Source organism: Trachurus trachurus, assembly GCF_905171665.1.
Source record: "Trachurus trachurus genome assembly, chromosome: 5".
NCBI classification, from domain to species: Eukaryota; Metazoa; Chordata; class Actinopteri; order Carangiformes; family Carangidae; genus Trachurus; species Trachurus trachurus.
The window spans coordinates 898,600-918,225 of NC_139896.1; the positions used below are offsets into that span (position 1 = coordinate 898,600).

Consider the following 19,626-nt stretch of genomic DNA (forward strand, 5'->3'; position numbering starts at 1 on the left):
TCCACCGGCGCTGCCGCTGCATCTGGAGGAGAAGGAGGAGAACCAGCTACTGCAGCAGCATCGGCCTCGGGAACATCAGCAGGGACATCAGATGGTAGCATGGCAAAGCGGTTAGTGAGATTGAGGGACGGGGACGAGGCAGTGCGAGGACGCCCACTCTTCCCTGCTTTGCCCACTACCACTGACCAGGGGGCCTGTGAGCTGGGGGTTGAGCAGGAAGAGGGCCGGTGACAGAATGATGAAGAGGGGTCCCAGAGGATGGTGTCGGCGATGGCTGAGTTCATGGAGGAGATGATTTTGGACTGTGTGGCTGCGGTGTCGATGAAATCGGCGAGGAGAGAGTCTTTTTTCCGGAGTTCGTCTGAGAGTCGTCTGATGTTTTCCTTGAGGTGAGTGATATGTTTTCCTGCTTTCCGGCAATCATCGCAGGGGGTGGTGGATGGTGAGGTGCGTGGTGACATGGTTGGAGCAGACGGTGACGGGACGGGTCCAAGCACTGGACCCGGTGAGGTGGTTGGGTGTCCGGTAAGCTAGCTGGTTATCAGCTGTCAGGGATTTTCCCACGCTGTCAGACGCAGTTGGATCAAAGTGTAGGACAGAGTGCAGCTTAAAAACAGGATTCAGAGACTAGAGATCCAATGAGCGGTTAAAAACAACTAGAGCAGAAAAGCAACTACTCTACTTGTGTATTTGATGAGTTTGATGAGGGAAACCAAAAAATCCAAAGGGAGCGCAGTCACGGCGTGGCCGCTCTCTCACTTCCTGGTTTCTGTCAGCAGGAATGATGCTACTGCATACCAACACACGCCACACAACTACACACACACAGTGATACAGTAACACATGAGATGAGAGGTGAAACGTCTTCCTAGACAAATAACTAAGTCCAATTGCTTTCGATTTAACCTCCTTTGAAATACTATGACCTGGGCAAATGAGAATATTCACCGGCTTAGTAACACATGGATGGCATCCCACCATTCCGACATCCCACCATTTGGGCATATCACCACTCCGACATACCGCTATTCCGACATGTGAACGTCCCACCATTCCGACAAGACTTTCAATATAAGGAAATGTGCGTTACTCAACAGGTGACTCCCTTCTTTAAGACATGCTGATAGAGGAATACCCACATAGTTGTGCGTAATTCCACAGCAGAGTGCAGACAGGGACTAGTCTGCCTGTCTAGCTTCTACCTGCTCTTTTTACTAAACTTAACTATAACTAATTACTTTTTAAAAGTAACGTGCCCAACACTGGTTATGGTTTTAATAGTTGTAACCAGACTGTAAAGTGCGGAAGGAAAATTAATGTTAAGTATGAGATAAAAACAAAGGGTTTATGGCTAAAAGTTATAATCTACAGGGAAATGTGATTAAAAATACAATTCACTGTTGGTCATATGTTGAAATTGTAACAGTTGAACTGGGGGGCACGTAGTCTAAAAAGACAGGTTAATTGCAAACAAGTCACAGGTGTAGGAGACAAAGACAAAACTAGACACAACATAACAGGAAAAAACAATTTTCAAAATAAAACAGGAAAACTCAAACTAACAACATCTAACAACAACTGGTCATTGCCTGAAATTGATGACAGTCACACGAGCTAAAGCTTGAGAAGCTTGCAGATCTGGACTGTGTGTTTTGGACATTTTTTGCCTATTTGATAGGACAGTGTAGAGAGACAGGAAAGCTGGGAGAGAGGCTGGGGGAATGACATGTGCAAAGGATCATCTTGGTCAGGAGTCAAACCTGAATCTTTTACTGAGTGAACACATGAGGAAGTCTTGTACCTGGCTCCACTTTCCCTCGTGCCACCACACTGTTGTGGCCTTCAGGAGCTCCTTCCAGAGGTGGGTCTTTCGTGGTGATGGTGTGTGCTTCGCCAAGAGCCACTTCACTCAGTAACATCACTCCAGTGTTTTCAGATTTGTGCACTAAAAAAAAAGACAAAAAATGAGATGTTTCTGACACCTTAGTATCATTATTAGGGGCCAGGAAGCCTAAACTGCAGGACCCTCTTGTTATCCTGCATGTTCTTCTTCTTCTTCTTCCTAGGAAATCCTACTTCATATATACAAAAAAGGTTACATGCTGTCATTCCGACAGCCCACCACTCTGACATCCCACCATTACAACATACCACTATTCTGACATGCCATTGTTCCACCATTCCAAAAACAAGGCTTTCAATATAAGGAAATGTGCGTTACTCAACAGGTGACTCCCTCCTACTGATCTGGACTCTGATCTATCTGGCCTGTCTAGCCTCTTAAAGCAGAACTATGCAGGATTTCAGCTGTAATTATTGTGGCTCAGAGTCACTGTGATGGTTGAGTGACCTGTTATGAGGTGAATGGGGTCTAGGCCAATGCCCCCCCCCCCCCCCCCCACTGGCCGCACTTGCAAGATCAGTCGTCCGTCTCGGTGTCACAAATCTCATCAATGGATAGAACTATCGCGAGAAACAGTATGAGATAAGAACGCAGATGACGTCATGCATGTCATGAATCGTGATTGGTTTGAGTTGGGAAAGTCGGTGGAAACCATGGAAACATGAAATGTTTGTACTGATGAAGTTCGGCTTGTGGCTAACACGGAGCTAATGCTAACACGGACACACACACACCATGGATCTTTTATAAGATAATGTAATACATCATGACACACACACGCCTTCGCGTTTTGGAACCTTTATTCGTGTGTGTGTGTATGTCTGTGTCTGTGCCCCCCCTGTATTTTGGTCTTTTGCTCTGTTTTGTTCAGGTTTTGTTATGCACGTGGACGTTTCTGGGTGGAGAGCAAGAGAGTTGGTGTTTTCTCTCCAGCCAATGACGGAGCTCAGTGAAGCTCCGTGCAGCAGAGTAGGAGGCTCAGGGCTGCTAGCCGCACTAGCTGTCTCTGATGCTAACGAGTGCTAGCACGCCTCTCTCTCTCAGCAGCAGCAGTCAGGACCGATTTCTGACCGTCACTGACAACTAAAGCCTCGACTGGTAACAAGTATGAGGATCGTTATGGTGAGCTACCTTGATGCTAATGTGAGAGTGGGGCGCGGGTGTGACGTCAGAGAGAGGCGACAGTGTTATTGTTTCAGAGTTCGCGGGAAAAAGTAAAATAAACGGAGTGTGTTGCTCAGCTCCAAAGAGTATTATGTTTGTGAGTTTTTGTCAGCAGAAAAGAGTGACTTTAGAAGCCCTATACACTTTGGAACGCTACACTAACTTCGGCTAGCGGTAGCGTCATTCAGACCACAGGAGGCAAAAATTGTCAGAATGATGGGACATTTGATAGAAAATTATGTGTTCATGAAGACTCACTATAACATGCAGACTTTCTGTATTCAGATGCAAAGTAGATTCCACTCCCCATGTGTCCTCCTGAATGAGGCATGATCCTCAGGCCGCTCTTCAAGATGGCCGCCACCACTGCGATGTCAGTACCGTGCCACAGCAGACGCCGGTTCTCCAGCTTGTCGTTCTGACTGAAGCGCTCGCCCTGTGAAGAGCAGGATGTGTATCACAGGAGTCCACGATCCGGTACATTCAACAGGACTACTGGCTGTGGCTCTTACCTCGGCCTCTACGTTGACTTCCCAAACGTTGAGAATCCATGGTCGATGGTAGGTACCAGCAGTGGCCTTAAAGTATTGTTCTATGATCTGTAAGAGCAGGAACAAGTTCAAGTGAGGAAACAAGGTGAATGGGAACAAATGTCTGTTCAGACACAGTACCTCGAAGGTCTCTGCCTTCTTGTCCATCAGAGTCAGCTTGCACTTCAGAGACTGGTAGTCCTGGTCTCGAGGATGAGCTACGGTCTCTATCGTCTTCTCCAGAGCCTTCTCTGTCTCTGACTTCAGAGTCTGGGCCAGCTCGATGTCGGCCAGCACCTTCACAGGTAGAAGAGCAGGAAGAAGAACCAGAGAGACGTCAGGGATGAGAACATCACAGACAGTCAAAGCAGTTTCACTCTGCAAAGAGGAACATGACAAGGGTGCCCACACTCGCCTTTTCTGTTTACTGCAATACAATCGAAACAATGGCAACAGCAATGTATTCGAACATTAATATCAGAGACATCTATTCCACTCTATATACAGGAACCGAAAACATCTTTACAAGAAGTTTTTAACCTTATAACAAACTTTTCTCAGATTTCCAATTACTCCGTCAGCTGGTCCAAATTGACAATACTCACTGTCAGGGTTACCACCACTACCACCATGGTGTAGCACAGTGCTCTCTGGCTCACATAGGAGATTCTTTTTAATAAAGTTTTACAAGTTGACAGGCCCCAATACACACAGTAATGGTAAATGGACTTGCACTTATACAGTATAAAGGTGTGGCAAGGTGAAGAGGGCCCGGGCGGGCTTCGAACCCCAGACTCCCGGGTAATAGTCATGCACGCTAACCACTTTGCCAAAGGGACATCCCCTTGGCCAAGTAGCCAGGGCGCATGATCAATTGGAGGCCTAGTGACAGGACCCTCAGCTGTCACATCGGGTTGCCCCCGACCAAAGATTTTCTTGGCCGACCAATAGTCGTCATTCGACTAATTGAGAGAGTATCCAAACCAGAAATGTATGTAAATGTAAAACAACAACAACAACAACAACAAACAACTGACAGCGAGTGAGCGTCACAACTTCCTGTATCTGGCCCTTCAAATTAAAAGCCCTATAGCATTTCATACAGTTCAGTCATATTGATTTTGACTTAATTTAGACAAGACACGGCTTCAAATGTTTTTGTTTTTTCTCCTGCGACCAATCGACCAATGAAACTTTGGTCGGCTAATGATATTTTGGTTGACCAGTGCTTGGTCGACTATTTGGGGGCTGCCCTACTTATATTGCGCTTTTCTAGTCACTCGGACCACTCAAAGTGCTTTTACACTGTTTTTTGCATTCACCCTTTCACACACACATTCAACAGCACTGTTCGCAGACAGGTTTTTTGGAAGCCATGACACATAACAGGCAAGTGTGATTTCAGTGTCTTGCCCAAGGACAGGACAGGAGGAGCCAGGAATTGAACCACACATCTTCCGGTTAGTGAACAACCCACCCTACCTCCTACCTCAGCTGCAAGACTAACAGTGCATCAATCTTCGAAAATCGTTACACCCTTTGTGCTGTTAAACTATGAAGACAAATGCAGACATATGAGAGGCCGTCTAGGAAATAATTCATATTTGCTCTCACATGTTACATCATACATCACACACTTACTACTATAGTTACACACACACATACTTACTATCATACTCTCTCACAAACACTACTATAGTCACACACACTTGCTACTATAGTCACACACACATACTATCATACTCTCTTACATACACTACTATAGTCACACACACATACTATCATACTCTCTTACATACACTACTATAGTCACACTCACTATCATACTCTCTCACAAACACTACTATAGTTACACACACTTACTACTATTGTCACACACACTTACTATCATACTCTCTTACACACACTATTATACTCTCTTACACACACTACTATACTCTCTTACACACACTACTATACTCTCTTACACACACACTACTATACTCTCTTACACACACTATTATACTCTTCTTACACACACTATGTGAGAGAGTTTAGTGGTGTGTGTGCATGAGTATACTGGTGTGTGTGAAAGAGTATAGTAGTGTGTGTGAGAGAGTTTGATTCAGTGTTGTTTTTGGCAGGCATTTTAGATTTAGTCTTAGTCTTAGTCTTTTTGACGAAAATACTTATTAGTTTTAGTCAATTTTAGTCATTCCTATATGTGATAGTTTTAGTCTAGTTTTAGTCGACGAAAACTCAACAAGGTTTTCGTCTAGTTTTAGTCAGTTTCAGTAAAAAAAAAAAAAAAGTCTTTCAACAAATTAATTCAATAAAGGAATGGTTTTACACATAATGTTTCCACCCAATGCCAAATACTTTATGGTCTAAGGATTATGCATTAGCCTACACACAGATAAAGTGGTAACAGTAGTGCATTCAGTTTTTTTTCTGATGGAGTGACGGCAGGTGTGTTGAGCAGAATGTGCGCTGCATGCCAGGTGGTGGACGTGACCACACAAGGATGCAGCAGTGTTGCAGACACTTGTTGATTTTAATGGACAGATTACACGCACAATAAGCAGAAATGTCGTGCATTTGAACGTCTGACCACCCGTCAGCGCCGCGGAGCGGCTGCACCGCACTGACCGAGGTCACCAGAGCAGCGGATCACTGCCTGCTGATCTCTGCCGCTCTGATCACAAGCACCGGGCGGCGGTGCACCGCGGCTCGTCTCAGCAGCGTCGTTCTGTTGTTGACGGAGCCGTTGCTAAATCGTGTGCAGCTAGTAATGACAATCCATAATATGGAATGTAGAGGCGATCACAGCCCGACCACTAACATTTACGTCCGTTCTCGTCTCGTCAATGAAAACTCACACACGTGTCGTCATGTTTTCGTCATCAGAGAGCCATGTTCGTCTCGTCACCGTCTCGTTATCGTCATGAAAAAAAGAGGCGTCAACGAAAATATTTCGTCATCGTCATCGTTAACGAAAACAACACTGGTTTGATTGAAACGGAAGTGAGTTTAAATTTCCAGTTTCTGATTGGTTCTTTGCAACACCGCCGAAACTAGGAACTAAATTCAGCTCCGTGTTTTTTTTTTTTTACGTTGATCCATTCGATTCCACCGTATAAAAATGTAGCCTAATCATATGAGATACAATATTCACAGAATTGAGGGATGAAGCAGTTATTATCCCCATTATGTTGTAGTTTATTAGTGATTAGACGTGGTCAAATGGTGTTGTGATTCAGGCACCTGCTCAGGGCCCATCACCGCCTGACGGCGGAGGACGAGCCCGGCTTGATCCTCTGGTCTCGGGAGACACTGAGTCAGCTGCCTGCTACCGGAGGCTCCGCTGCGGCGGAGATCGGACGACGCACACAGGGCGGCTGGGTTTTGCTGCTCTCTGCTGTCCTGGTACACCATCAAGACCGAGACCCGCATCAGCCGAAGCAGACGTGCTGTGACACGACACAGTGTTTCCCGAGACCCGGACCTCCGTAGTGCCCAGAGCACGGAACAGTCCCGAGACCAGAGGACCGAGTCTCGGCTCTTCCTCCGCCGTCAGCCGGTTACGGCGGGTGGATTGTGCCAATCCAAACCACTCGCCATAGTCAGTGATGGGCCGGCTCGCGGGAAACACTGTGTCGTGTCACAGCACGTCTGCTTCGGCTGATGCGGGTCTCGGTCTTGATGGTGTACCAGGACAGCAGAGAGCAGCAAAACCCAGCCGCCCTGTGTGCGTCGTCCGATCTCCGCCGCAGCGGAGCCTCCGGTAGCAGGCAGCTGACTCAGTGTCTCCCGAGACCAGAGGATCAAGCCGGGCTCGTCCTCCGCCGTCAGGCGGTGATGGGCCCTGAGCAGGTGCCTGAATCACAACACCATTTGACCACGTCTAATCACTAATAAACTACAACATAATGGGGATAATAACTGCTTCATCCCTCAATTCTGTGAATATTGTATCTCATATCTCACACACACTACTATACTCTTTCACACACACCAGTATACTCATGCACACACACCACTAAACTCTCTCACATAGTGTGTGTATGAGTATAATAGTGTGTGTAAGAAGAGTATAATAGTGTGTGTAAGAGAGTATAGTAGTGTGTGTAAGAGAGTATGATAGTAAGTGTGTGTGACTATAGTAGTGTATGTAAGAGAGTATGATAGTATGTGTGTGTGACTATAGACCGTTTCAACGGTCAAAACAATAACATTGGTTCTGCGCATGCGCGAACTTTCCTGGTCCTAGTAAACATCCGGTTTGTATGACAGCGCTAGCTAGTTAGCCCGTCTATGACGTGATGCGCGATAATGACTAGTCAATACTTATTGAGTCTGCCGAAAGCTGAGCAAATACGTTATGTGGAGAAACTTAAGGTTTCGACAGATGTTAATTTACCGGACCCGCTCAACAAAATAGAAAGAGGGAGGCTTTTTAGAGAAGACTGTAAGCTGTTACCAACCGTAACATACCCAGACGTGTACCACTACTTGGTCGATACTGCGTGTGTTTATAGCAGAGAGGCTGTGAAAGCTTACCGTAGTCTGGATGCTTACAACTATTTTCTGAGTGGAAAGGTGGGGAAAATTCAGTCCTTCACGGATAAAGATTATCACATCGTTTATGGGGAGGTTGGGGCCAGTCAGACAGTAAGCAAAACATACTCGGCTTGGTTCATCGCTAAGAAGGAGGGCGAGATCGTTAGTGGTCACTGTACCTGTATGGCAGGGCAAGTATAGTAATGATAACAATATAAAGTGTGTTTCCAGTCAACACTGTATATTAAAATGCTGATCCCTGTCATGCTTTTTTAGGCTTGGTGAAGTGTGCAGTCATGTTGCTGCTATCCTGGTTGCAGTAGAGCAGGCTGTGAGAGAGGGACTAAATAACCCATCAGTGACGTCTGAACCATGTGCCTGGTTGCAGACAAAGAGAAAGGTGGAATAAATGTTTGCTTTTTCATCATAGCATCCTTTAAAAAATGATGCGAAGCTAGTTCAGGCAGACAACTCAAGCTGCGTCCATATCAGCTGATCAGTCACATGCTCTCCTCTTCCAAATAGAGCCATTATTGAAACCCTCCAGTTTACCTGCTCACCCTTGGCTATGCTGCTGCTGTCAGTGTTGCTCTGTCAACATGCTGTTGTCACTATCACATTGCTGCTGCTGCTGCGCTGCTGCTGCCCATAGATTGTAAAAACCCACCTACTCCCCAGCATCCCCTTGTGGGCTCTGTCTCTATTATCCCCTGCTGCTGCTGGTGGTGGTGGTGGTGGGGGGGGGGGGGGTCTGCTTTCATTCCAGTAATGTCTGTCAAAGCACATCATTATTCAGGGAATTAATAACTGAGACAGAGCCTGATGCCAAACGTGCTGCATCCATGCTCAAGAATAGTCTACCTATGTCCTGCTTCAGCTTGCTATGCTTATGCTCAATAAATTATTTGTTCTTATTTCAGAGTTGTCTGACTGATTTTAAGTTAACTTAAGGATGAAATAGCTGGTAATGACTTTGATCACTGTAAAGGAATGTGGTTGTGTTAAAGCTAATACAGGATATGTGTATTTCCAGATTGAGCCTAAACAAATAACTGAAATAGATTTCTCAAAACCAACGGCACTTATGAGTACGAAAGACCGACCAATCAGACCATCAGCTGAACCTGCTCAGGTTTCACCGAGCAAGTTCTTTTCAGCTTTGAAGGTAAATGAAATCCTGCAGGTACCTGTAAGACATTGCAATTAAACTAACAACTGTCATTGTCTGCTAATAAATCACAATATTGTATTTGGTGTTATCTCACCATTTATTTGGCATCATTTTTTTTTATGTTATTACAGGAACAAGCCCCAGATTGTGCTTTTTTCACAATTATGAGTGACAGTGACACAGATACTGCATCAGAGGGTGAGGTGCAGGCAGAGTATCAGCAGGCTGGAATGCAGGACAGGAGTGCAGATCAGGCAGAGGCAGCCCATATGTTGATGCAGGTTGAAAGCAGTGACACTACAACTGAGGCAGACAAGGCAGACACAGGGACTGGCATGGCAGAGCTTGATGAAGCAACATTTCAAAATGACTTACCGAGTCCACTTACACGTCTGTATGACGTACAATATGAGTATCTCCCTAGTGCAGATCTGGAGAAACACTTGGATGCAGTAATGCTCAACCTGCCGACAATGTTTAGTCCATCTAGCTGTCAGCTGCTACAGGAGAGTACAGTTGGGCAGGCATTGTGTACTCTCTGGTTTGAGCACAGGAAGGGCAGAATCACAGCCAGTCACTTTGGTCAGGTGTTAAAATGTAAGACAGCCCAAAGCACAATTGTGTCCAATATCATGGGTTACACAACAACCAAGACCACACCTTCACTTACTTGGGGCAGAGACAACGAAAAACACGCCAGACAGGCATTTTTAACATTAGAGGGTGTAAATCATAATAAACTCGCTGTCAAGGATATTGGCCTGGTCGTACATCCTCAAAACCCACACCTTGGAGCTAGCCCTGATGGCATTGTCCACTGCTTATGTTGCCCTCCATCAGTTTTAGAAATAAAGTGCCCATCAAAATATTCCAATGTGGCAATAACTGAGGCAGTAGGAAAAAAGGACTTTTGTCTTGATGAGAACTTGCAACTAAAAGAGGACCACATGTACTTTGCCCAGGTACAGGGACAAATGGCACTGTGCAAGTTAAGAGCAGCGTATTTCGTTGTGTGGACAACTAAACAGTGCCACATTCAGCATATAACATTTTCTGAGCAGTATTGGGTGCAAACACAGGCAAAATTAGATGTATTTTACAGGCAACATGTCCTCCGTGAAATCTGCACTCAACGCATACTAAAGCAGTGGGAGATGGCTGAAAAAACATGTGTCTGCAAACGAGTTCTCAGGCTCAGTGTTGCACTGTGTGCTACATGCAAGGGTGTTTTTCACCTGCAGTGTCTTGGTCTGAAAAGGCGTCCATCTACCGCATGGCTGTGTTCACAGTGTCAGTAAAAAGTGAAGGTCATCACAGGATTTCTTTTGAGGCAGGGTAATGGAGCAGGCAGCTTTAGATGAGAAGGAACGCTGCATGAGACACATACTTGCATGCTATAGAAAAGTTAAAATCGCCTCTCTAGGAGTATCTGAAAATATCTGTAGGTTCCTTATTAAAGAAGCCTTAGATTGGTGCTCTAATCATCCCTCGACATTGACAACAACAACAACAACAACAATAAAAACTCAACACAATCTTCTTGGTTCTGTTCCACAGTTTACTTCAAAAATAAAGCCATGATACTTACATTAATCCAGCAAGAGAAAAATACAACGTGAGTTCATAAAAGAGAGGTACAAATACTGTGTGGCTGCAATGCATGCTGCCTGACCAAATCACCACACTCACACAGACAGATCCCTAAGCAGCATAAACAGAAATTAAATATGTACATATAACAAAAAGCCTCAAAATACTCTGAAATTATCCATACACACATTTCAAGTGCAATGAATTACACTATTAACTTGTTTTTTACTGTTAATATGAAACGTTAACATTTTGATCTGTATATGTTACATTTATGAATGTGTAAGGTCATTTATAAGAATAAACATATCACCTTCTAATATTTAAACCTAAATTATTATCCAAATATTTATTAACCTGAATTGTATTTATCTTATCTTACTCTAACATTATTTCTAATTGCACAAATACAACATATAAAATGTTTAAACTAAATTGCTTTGTTGACCGATGTACTGTATATACACTAATGTTTACATATTATCACTTGTGCTATGAATAAAAAAGTTGGACAGCAGTATCCCACCTTTTTTGTCCATGGGGTCTGTATTCTCAGAAACTTAGTTGACCACAACATTAACCCTCCTGTTGTCCTCCTGGGTCAAGGAAGGAAGGAGGGACGAAGGGAAAGAAGTACGGAAGGAAGGAAGGACAAAGGGATAGATAGGAGTAAAGAAGGAAGGGAAAAAGGAAAGAAAGACAGAAGGAGGGAGGGAACAGATTGGGTCAATTTGACCCAGAAGGACGACAGGAGGGTTTAAAAAACAAAAACATTTGAGTTGTGTTCTGAATTACAAGTGATATTGTTACAGCAGAGAATGTCCTATATTGTAAAGACTTTGGTTACAGTCATTACAGTTTACATCAGAGATCCCACATAAGGGCCAGTCAAGTTACCTTCAACGGACAAGGGGTTTATCAAGGTTTGACAAAGCAGCACAAACCAGTAATATTTTATCAATTGTGGCCATGCTGTCTGATGTGCTGCGTTTAATCATGCTGATTGGCAATGTATTTTTCAAAATGTGAAAGGTCTTCAGTTTGCCAATACAGCGTTCAACATGTATCCTTGCCCGTGACATCTGGCGAGACATTGATACCTCAAGTCCTGTTAGTTGTGTTTTTCCACGAGTCGATGCTGGTATTAGGAGTCTCACACCTTTTGTGGCAAAATATTCTGGAAAATTGAATCCTCTGTCCGCTAGAACAACATCTCCATGCTCTAAGACGTCAATTAAACCAGACTTCTGTGTGATTACTTTGTCACTTGCACGCCCACCCCAAGCTTTGGAGATGAAAGTGACAGCTCCTGTTGGACTTATTCCTATAAGAAATTTTATTGTGTTGTGGGACTTGTACTGGGAATATGTTACAGCCCTGGCACTGAGAGATGTTGGTCGCTGCATGAAGACTTCGCTGCAATCGATGATGCATCTTACACCTTTGAAGAGCTTTGATCTGAATAGATTTGGTAGATTCTTCCTCACAAGTTCTCGAGATGGCCAGTGAATGAGACAATGTAAGCGTACTGACATAACATGCAGCCAGTCATGGAAAATGACAGATATGGCACCACAACTACAGTTGAATCTGTAAGACAAATCCTGATGAGTCAGGCCAAGGCGTAATTTCATCAGCACAGCAAGGAGTTGTTTTTCTGGTGTCACTCCTGAGGTTATGGGAGCCCATGCTGTTGTAAGGTAGGTCAACAGTGTAAAGAACATTGCAGCAGAAGGAAGTCCAGTGTAGAATTTGACTTTGCTATCATTTTTTATGTCACATGCAGGAGACCACTGCTGTATTTCACCTTGCATGTGTGTTTTTATCTTCATCTCCAGGTCTTTGTTTTGATGTTTCAGAGCAGCATTTTCATTTAACAGATCTTCAATATCTTTCATAGAAAGATCTGTCCCAACTGATGTCTCATTCTTGGAGCTTCCAGCTTCACAATTCACTTCACCAGGAGCGGCTGCTGCGGCGGTGGCTGCGGCTGCTGCGGCGGCGGCTGCTGCTCGATTAGTTGACCTCCAGTATCTCTCTGTTCCCTTAACTTTCTGATGTCTGTGAGGCAGCTTTGAAGGAGCAAAGTCTGGATGGAGAGGGTCATCTGATGGCTTACCTGCAAAATGTACAGAAAGTATAAATTTAAATTTAAATACATTTATGAAGAGTCTTACACCTTTTCCAAAATGTAGGGACGAAGGGACTAGGTGCTTTCTCATCACCCAACAGCTACACATAGACCTATTATGAATCTGTACTTCTGTGCTTCCTTGTTATATTAAATTAGTTATTAAGCTGTCAACAACCAAATTTGTTTGTCATATTTAAACAACAACGAAGTTTAATACTTTAAAATGTCACCTGTTTGTGGGTAAACTTGATAAACAACATTTAGCATCATTTCTAAACATTGAGTGAAAACCCATCAAGCACTATTCAAATGTTAAACTCATCATTATACTGTCTATGAAGGAGTTGAACTGTATGTTGGATAATGTGTTAAATGCCTGCAGGAGGGACTGGCTGAAACAAAATGAGTTAGTTTGTGAGTGGTTGGAATAATAACACCAGACATCCCAGGATTTTCAAGTTAACGCTATCGGTAGCTTGCATTAATTATTTAACAGCTTTATTTTCATAGGTAACTAACTCATAGTAGCTAATCGTTAGCTGGCGCTAGTTAGCAACAGTGTTACCTTGCAAACATTACAATCCCGGACATACTAAGAAGCCTTGTCACCGTAAATGAGAACAGACGCAAAGCTTGTGTGCAATGCTAGCAGCTGCTAACTAAATGTAGCTGTGTTGGCTAACGTTAGTGCTGGCTAGCACGGTCTAAGCAGGCTGCTCGGCCCCGATGCGGCTTGTCATAAGTTCTTACTAAATTATGCCGTTACATCATTAGCAGTGTTGTGTTTTTTTTTTTTAACTTACCGGTAACGAAATGGGTGCTGCAGACCCTAGAGTTCGTCGTTGGTTTCCAGTTGTCCCGTCGGAGTGCCGCAATCCAAGCGTTGCGCTGCTTTGTTTCCTTAGGAAAACGATACACTTTGATTTCCGACAGTAGGTTTGTGCCTGGTCGGAGGGAACAGCCTACGACTGAGCAACAAGGTCCTAAAACCAATTTAGCCATTTCCCCCCCCAGGAAAAAAGTAAAAACACTGTGATCCGAGAGGCGAAACAACAAACACTCAGAGAGTTCAAAGTGCGTTCGATGCGAGACCGGAAGTCTGACTGGAACACGGAAGTCGTACCGGAAGAGGCGTTGAAACGGTCTATAGTAGTGTATGTGAGAGAGTATAGGCTCGTTCGAGATGAGCCAGGCGTGCGCAGAATCGATCGCCGGTGACCAGTGCACAATGCATGCCGGTTAGATTTGTGTCCGACTTGATCCCGACTTGCTCTGACGTCATGCACGCGCCTGCAACGATAACCTCACGAGATCAAGGCGGCCGCAGTTTTTAGAGCCAGGCGCCGCAGTTGCTCTCCACCGACTGCAACCGCCTGCAAGCCTCAGGGCATGATGGGAAACGCACCGGATCATGATCTGATTGGCTCTTAGTTAGGACTGCAAACACTACGTGTTGTTGTATAATGCTAGATTATATGAATCTCATGTTGTAGGCCTACACTGCTTAAAAAAATATCACACTGAGTCAAACTTATGTCCTGAGAAATATATTGGTTATTTATTGGACAATTGCAGTACAGCACAAGAAATATAAACTTTGGTGACTTCCTGTTTGTATTGACGGCGGCTGGAAACTGTCCGACTTGACTGCAGCTTTCTGTCACCGCCCCCTGCTGCTGCCGCCTGCTCTCGCCGACCGTCCAGGCGAGGCGCAGTTCATCTCGAACGAGCCTGTTGATAGTATGTGTGTGTGTGTGTGTGTGTGTGTGTGTGTGTGTGTGTGTGTGTGTGTGTGTGTGTGTGTGTGTGTGTGTGTGTGTGTGTGTGTGTGTGTAACTATAGTTGTGTATGTGAGAGAGTATGATAGTAAGTGTGCGTGACTATACTAGTGTTTGTAAGAGAGTATGATGTAACATGTGAGAGCAAATACGAATTATTTCCTAAACGGCCTCTCATACAGACAAGCTGGGAAAAAAAGAAGAAGAAAAAAAAACAGAAACCTCACATTGAGCATCTCCTTCTTCTGCTCTAACATCTCCTTGTTGATGACCGGCGGTCTTTTCCGGCCAAAGTTGTGCGGCACTGTGGTGAAGAACTTGGAGGAGAGTTCTTCCAGACGTTCTGGTTCGCTTCCTTGGTTCATGGCTTCTTCGATTTCCTCCAACACTTTAAAGCCCTTTTCAATCTGCTCCTTCTTGAGTTTACCCAACGGCATCTTCTTGATGTCTGGATAACAGCCACACATGCACACACAGATACAAATACACATCCACATCAGTTAGTTCTCTTTGCCAGTTCTGCATCATTTTAAGATGTTTACTGTTTCTTTAGCTACTTCCAGATGTTGGAAAACAAAACATGTCATCGTCAGGATTGTGTAACCAAAGCTCAAGACTCAGATCAGATAAAAAATAAACTTAAAACTGGTGAAGTGGGGGGTCTGGACCAAGGGGGCAGTTGTCGGTCTGAGAAGTGAAGTCACTTCCTGGTTCAACAAACTGCAATCCCCTCTTCTTCCTCTGGGGGCTGGTGTCAGAAAGCAGCATTCTCCATAGACCCACATGTTAAAATCACCCACTTTACATCCTCAATAAACATGTTAAAAGCCTGGTGTCAGAACGTTTTTTCGTCTCAACCGATAGTTTCTACCCCCGCACACACTCTGGGGGGGGGGGGGGGGGTAACTCTACTGTTTTACTGTTATTAGGTTAAAACTCTGGCCAATTAGGGCGCTGAGACGTTGAGTGACAGGTCCGAGCAGCTCCGTGGACAGCTGCTTCGAGGCCAGTGGGCGGGTTCTCGGCCGGCCAATCCAACATGGCGCTGTTCAGGCCGCCATATTGGAGTCACAAAAACGACTCCCCACAACCAATGGGGGACGTCACGTATGCTACGTCCATTCTTTTTACAGTCTATGGTCTGGACCAGCCATTCAAGGGCCTGTTTCCTCTGCCATCGGACATGGCGGCGCACAAACTTTTTTTTTTTTTTTTGTGTGCATGTCCGTGGTGCACCACTCCACGGATGCAAACGATAAGCATGCATCAGCACCTTGTTTGACTGAGAGAGAGACGGGCGGATTCTGGTTATGTTCTTGAGATGATAAAACCCAATCCTTGTAGTATTTTTAATATGAGGAATAAAATCAAGCTCAGAATCAAAAATGACGCCCAGGTTCTTCACACATTATGAAGGTTTAAAGTCTTGTAGTTTAGGTAAAAGTTAAACAGCAGTGAGTCAAACTAAACATTCATCAATCTCAGAGATTAGCATAAGCATGTTCAGTTTTTTTTTACTGGAGTTTCTGACTCAACCCAGTAAGTGAAACACACCCACCTAGTTTCATACACTCCATGGCCTCTTGGAACATGTCGTTGCAGAAGATGACCTGGATGAGGTGCTTTGTAGCTTCATCCAGGTTGCAGGGAAGGACGTTCACCTGCAGGATCACACACGGTCACGGTTTAATATTTTAACATATCCATTCTACTCGTTTATATTTTGGATGATTCCAGTAATTCACACTCTTTGTTCCAGTGCAACTTGAACGCACCTTTGGATCCACTTCGATCAGGGTGTATTTCCTAGAGTAGGACACGAAGGCCTCCCGGTCGCTCCAGTTGTTCTTTGTCTTCTCTTTAAACTTTTCCTCAAAGTCCTTGACGGCAGCCTCAGGAGTCGACGTTGGACACAATTTACACCGTCCATTGGTACCCTTGATTTAGAACAGAATGAAACAGTTTATTCAGATATTAACACTACACCCTTAAACCCTCACTAAAGGATCCACTTAGAAATGTTTGTTCACCCAACTCCTTTAGAACCACAAACAAAACACAGCTAAATATGTCCCAGACAGATGCTAATGTTTAAATGTTTATAATTTAAATACAGTGAGAGATGTGTTGATAAGACTAACTCACCACTCTACCCCATCTTTTCCAGATAAAGTAGTTGTTCCATGAATTGTGCTCTTTTGTTTGAAGAACTTGAATGACATAAAACTTGTTATTGTTTTGTCCAACGTTGGTCTGATTGAGGGTGCAGGCATAGTCCTCATACACCTGGTGGAGACAACACACACAATCTTTGAGCATATTGACATAAACATAAGTATATATGTCAGTGGAAACTGTGAGAATATCATCTATCACCTTTAAAGTGTCTGACAGTGGACAGTTCTTATCCACCTCTCTCCAGCCCTGTTGCTCCATGCTACCGTGGGACAATGCACATTAAATGAACATATAAAAACATGTAAATGTGCCGGATTGTAGCAGCTAGTGCTAGTTTCCATCCCGAGTCCCAAAACATAAAAACAGTACAGTGTCAGAACAACATAGTATTATAAAAGACGTAATGCAAACAACAAAAACGACTTTAAAGAAATAAAACATTGACATTTTAACAACACTTCCATGGGTAGGGGGACCAAAAGAGTTTCTGAGACATATGTACAAAAGTGCTGGGTTAAAGTGACAAGTGCTAGAGTGCAGGAGTGCATCATGGGTACCAAGTTGTGTTGCACGGTGCCCTAAAGTGCACATCGGTTTAAAGTGCCAGATTGTATTGCACGATGCCCATACACACAGTTGCACAAGTAGGAGTGTGTAGATATTGCGAGAGATGTGATACATAATTGTAATTATGTAAATACTACTAGAACCAAAAAAGACGTACACAGAAAAAACATTGTGTACAACTGATAAATAAAAACTCAGGTGGTACCGCGACAGTTGTTCTATATGAGTTACAGGTGGTGACATGTCTGGTTTGCTTGTAACCATGCTTCTAGTTTTCCCTTGAACATGGTCAAAGTGCTGCTCTCTGTAATAGTCAAGGGGCAAATTTAGAAAAGAGCCTCCGTTAAGACTTTTGCTCACATGTCTGGGTAAAGTTTGGCAACCTTATTTTTTTGTTAAAAGGAACCCCTAGGAGGAATAATAGGGATGTTGTCATCTTGGATTTTTTTTGCTGGTGACCACTGGAGGCGCTATAACAGTCAAATACTCAATTCATGCATATGGTCACAATAATGGTCAAAATGCACAGTTTATATGCATAATTTTCAATGTTCAAGATTTTATATCTAGGGAAATGGATGAAACACCAATTAAAAAAGCAATTTTTAATTGTATTGCTATATTTTGGCCAATATTGGTAAAAAAAATATGACTTTTTTTTATAGGCGTTTTTGACATACACATAATAAGCATCTTTTTTTTTGCAATTATAATATTCAAGATTCTAGTAATGGGATGTTATGCTAATTTAAGATGAGGGTCTTCCAAAATTTAGCAGAACCACCCGTTCTGGAGCTAGAGCTCTGCACCATGCTTTTGCCATCAGTTTAACTTTCTGTGCTTGATTGAACATACTTAAAATATTCTATTATATCTTTTCATGGGACAACACTGAAGATATGACACTTTGATACAATGTAAAGTAGTCAGTGTCCAGCTTGTATATGTGCTGTCTCCACAAAATAACTCCTGCTCCTCAGGGATGGGTTAAATGCAGAGAAGGAATTTCACTGTACTAGCTGTATGTGACAAATAAAGTACCTTTACCAACACACAGCCATTAATGTCTGAAGCGCTGGCAACACAAGTGAGTACAAGTGAGTACACCCCTAAGTGAAAATGTCCAAATTGTGCCCAAAGTGTCATTTTTTGTGTGGCTACCATTTTTTTTTCCAGCACTGCCTCAACTGTCTTGGACATGGAGTTCACTAGAACTTCACAGTTTGCTCCTGGAAGCAATTTTTTTTTTTCCCAGCATAGCCACGCCAAGACCCGCCTTACTCCGCCTCTGATTGGCTGACCTCTGCAAGGCTAGCCTACCAGCATCTTACCCTAACCTTAACCACTCCCTTCTTCATGCCTAAACCCAACCGGCAGAGTAGAGGGCATCGTGATAAGCCAATCAGAGGCCTAGTAAGGCGGGTCTTGGCGTGGCCATGCTGGGAAAAAAAATATTGCCCCCTGGAAACCTCATCCATTCCTCCATGATGACGTCACAGAGCTGGTGGAGGATAGACACCTTGCGCTCCTCCACCTTTCATTTGAGGATGCCCCACAGATGATCAGTAGGGTTTAGGTCTGGAGACATGTTGGACAGTCCATCACCTTTACCCTCAGTGTCTTTAGCAAGGCAGTGGTCGTCTTGGAGGTGTGTTTGGGGTCGTTATCATGTTGGACTACTACCCTGGGCCCAGTTTCTGAAGGGAGGGGGTCTGCTCTGCTTCAGTATGTGACAGTAGGGTTAGAGGACAGGCAGGTCGCCCACCCTGTCATCCTCTGTAGCATTGCTGCAGAGGTTGAAGGGGTGGGTGGTCTGCTTGTCAGTGCTCAGACCATACGCTGCACACTGCATCCAGTTGGTGTGCATGACTGTCGTCCCAGAATGAAGCCTCTTCTAAAGATGATGCACAAGAAAGGCAGCAAAGTTTGCTGAAGCCAGGCAGACTAGGCACATGGATTACTGGAACCATGTCCTGTGGTCTGATGAGACCAAGCCAAACTTATCTGGTTCAGATGGTGTCAAGCGTGTGTGGCAGCAACCAGGTGAGGAGTACAGGGACAAGTGTGTCTTC

The 19,626-nt window shown here is 44.1% G+C and overlaps 1 protein-coding gene across 1 annotated transcript; it reads right to left on the reverse strand.

Moving 5' to 3' along the window:
* Positions 1-420: 420 nt before the first annotated feature.
* LOC310985576 (protein mono-ADP-ribosyltransferase PARP3-like) lies at positions 421-19,421 on the reverse strand (the record flags this gene model as incomplete). Its single annotated transcript, XM_083971191.1, has 11 exons — positions 421-606; positions 760-815; positions 1,802-1,945; positions 3,326-3,503; positions 3,580-3,666; positions 3,739-3,894; positions 15,037-15,257; positions 16,368-16,470; positions 16,555-16,746; positions 17,057-17,095; positions 19,320-19,421. The coding sequence occupies 11 exons, from the start codon at positions 19,419-19,421 to the stop codon at positions 421-423; spliced, it is 1,464 nt and encodes a 487-aa protein (XP_083827317.1).
* Positions 19,422-19,626: the final 205 nt, after the last annotated feature.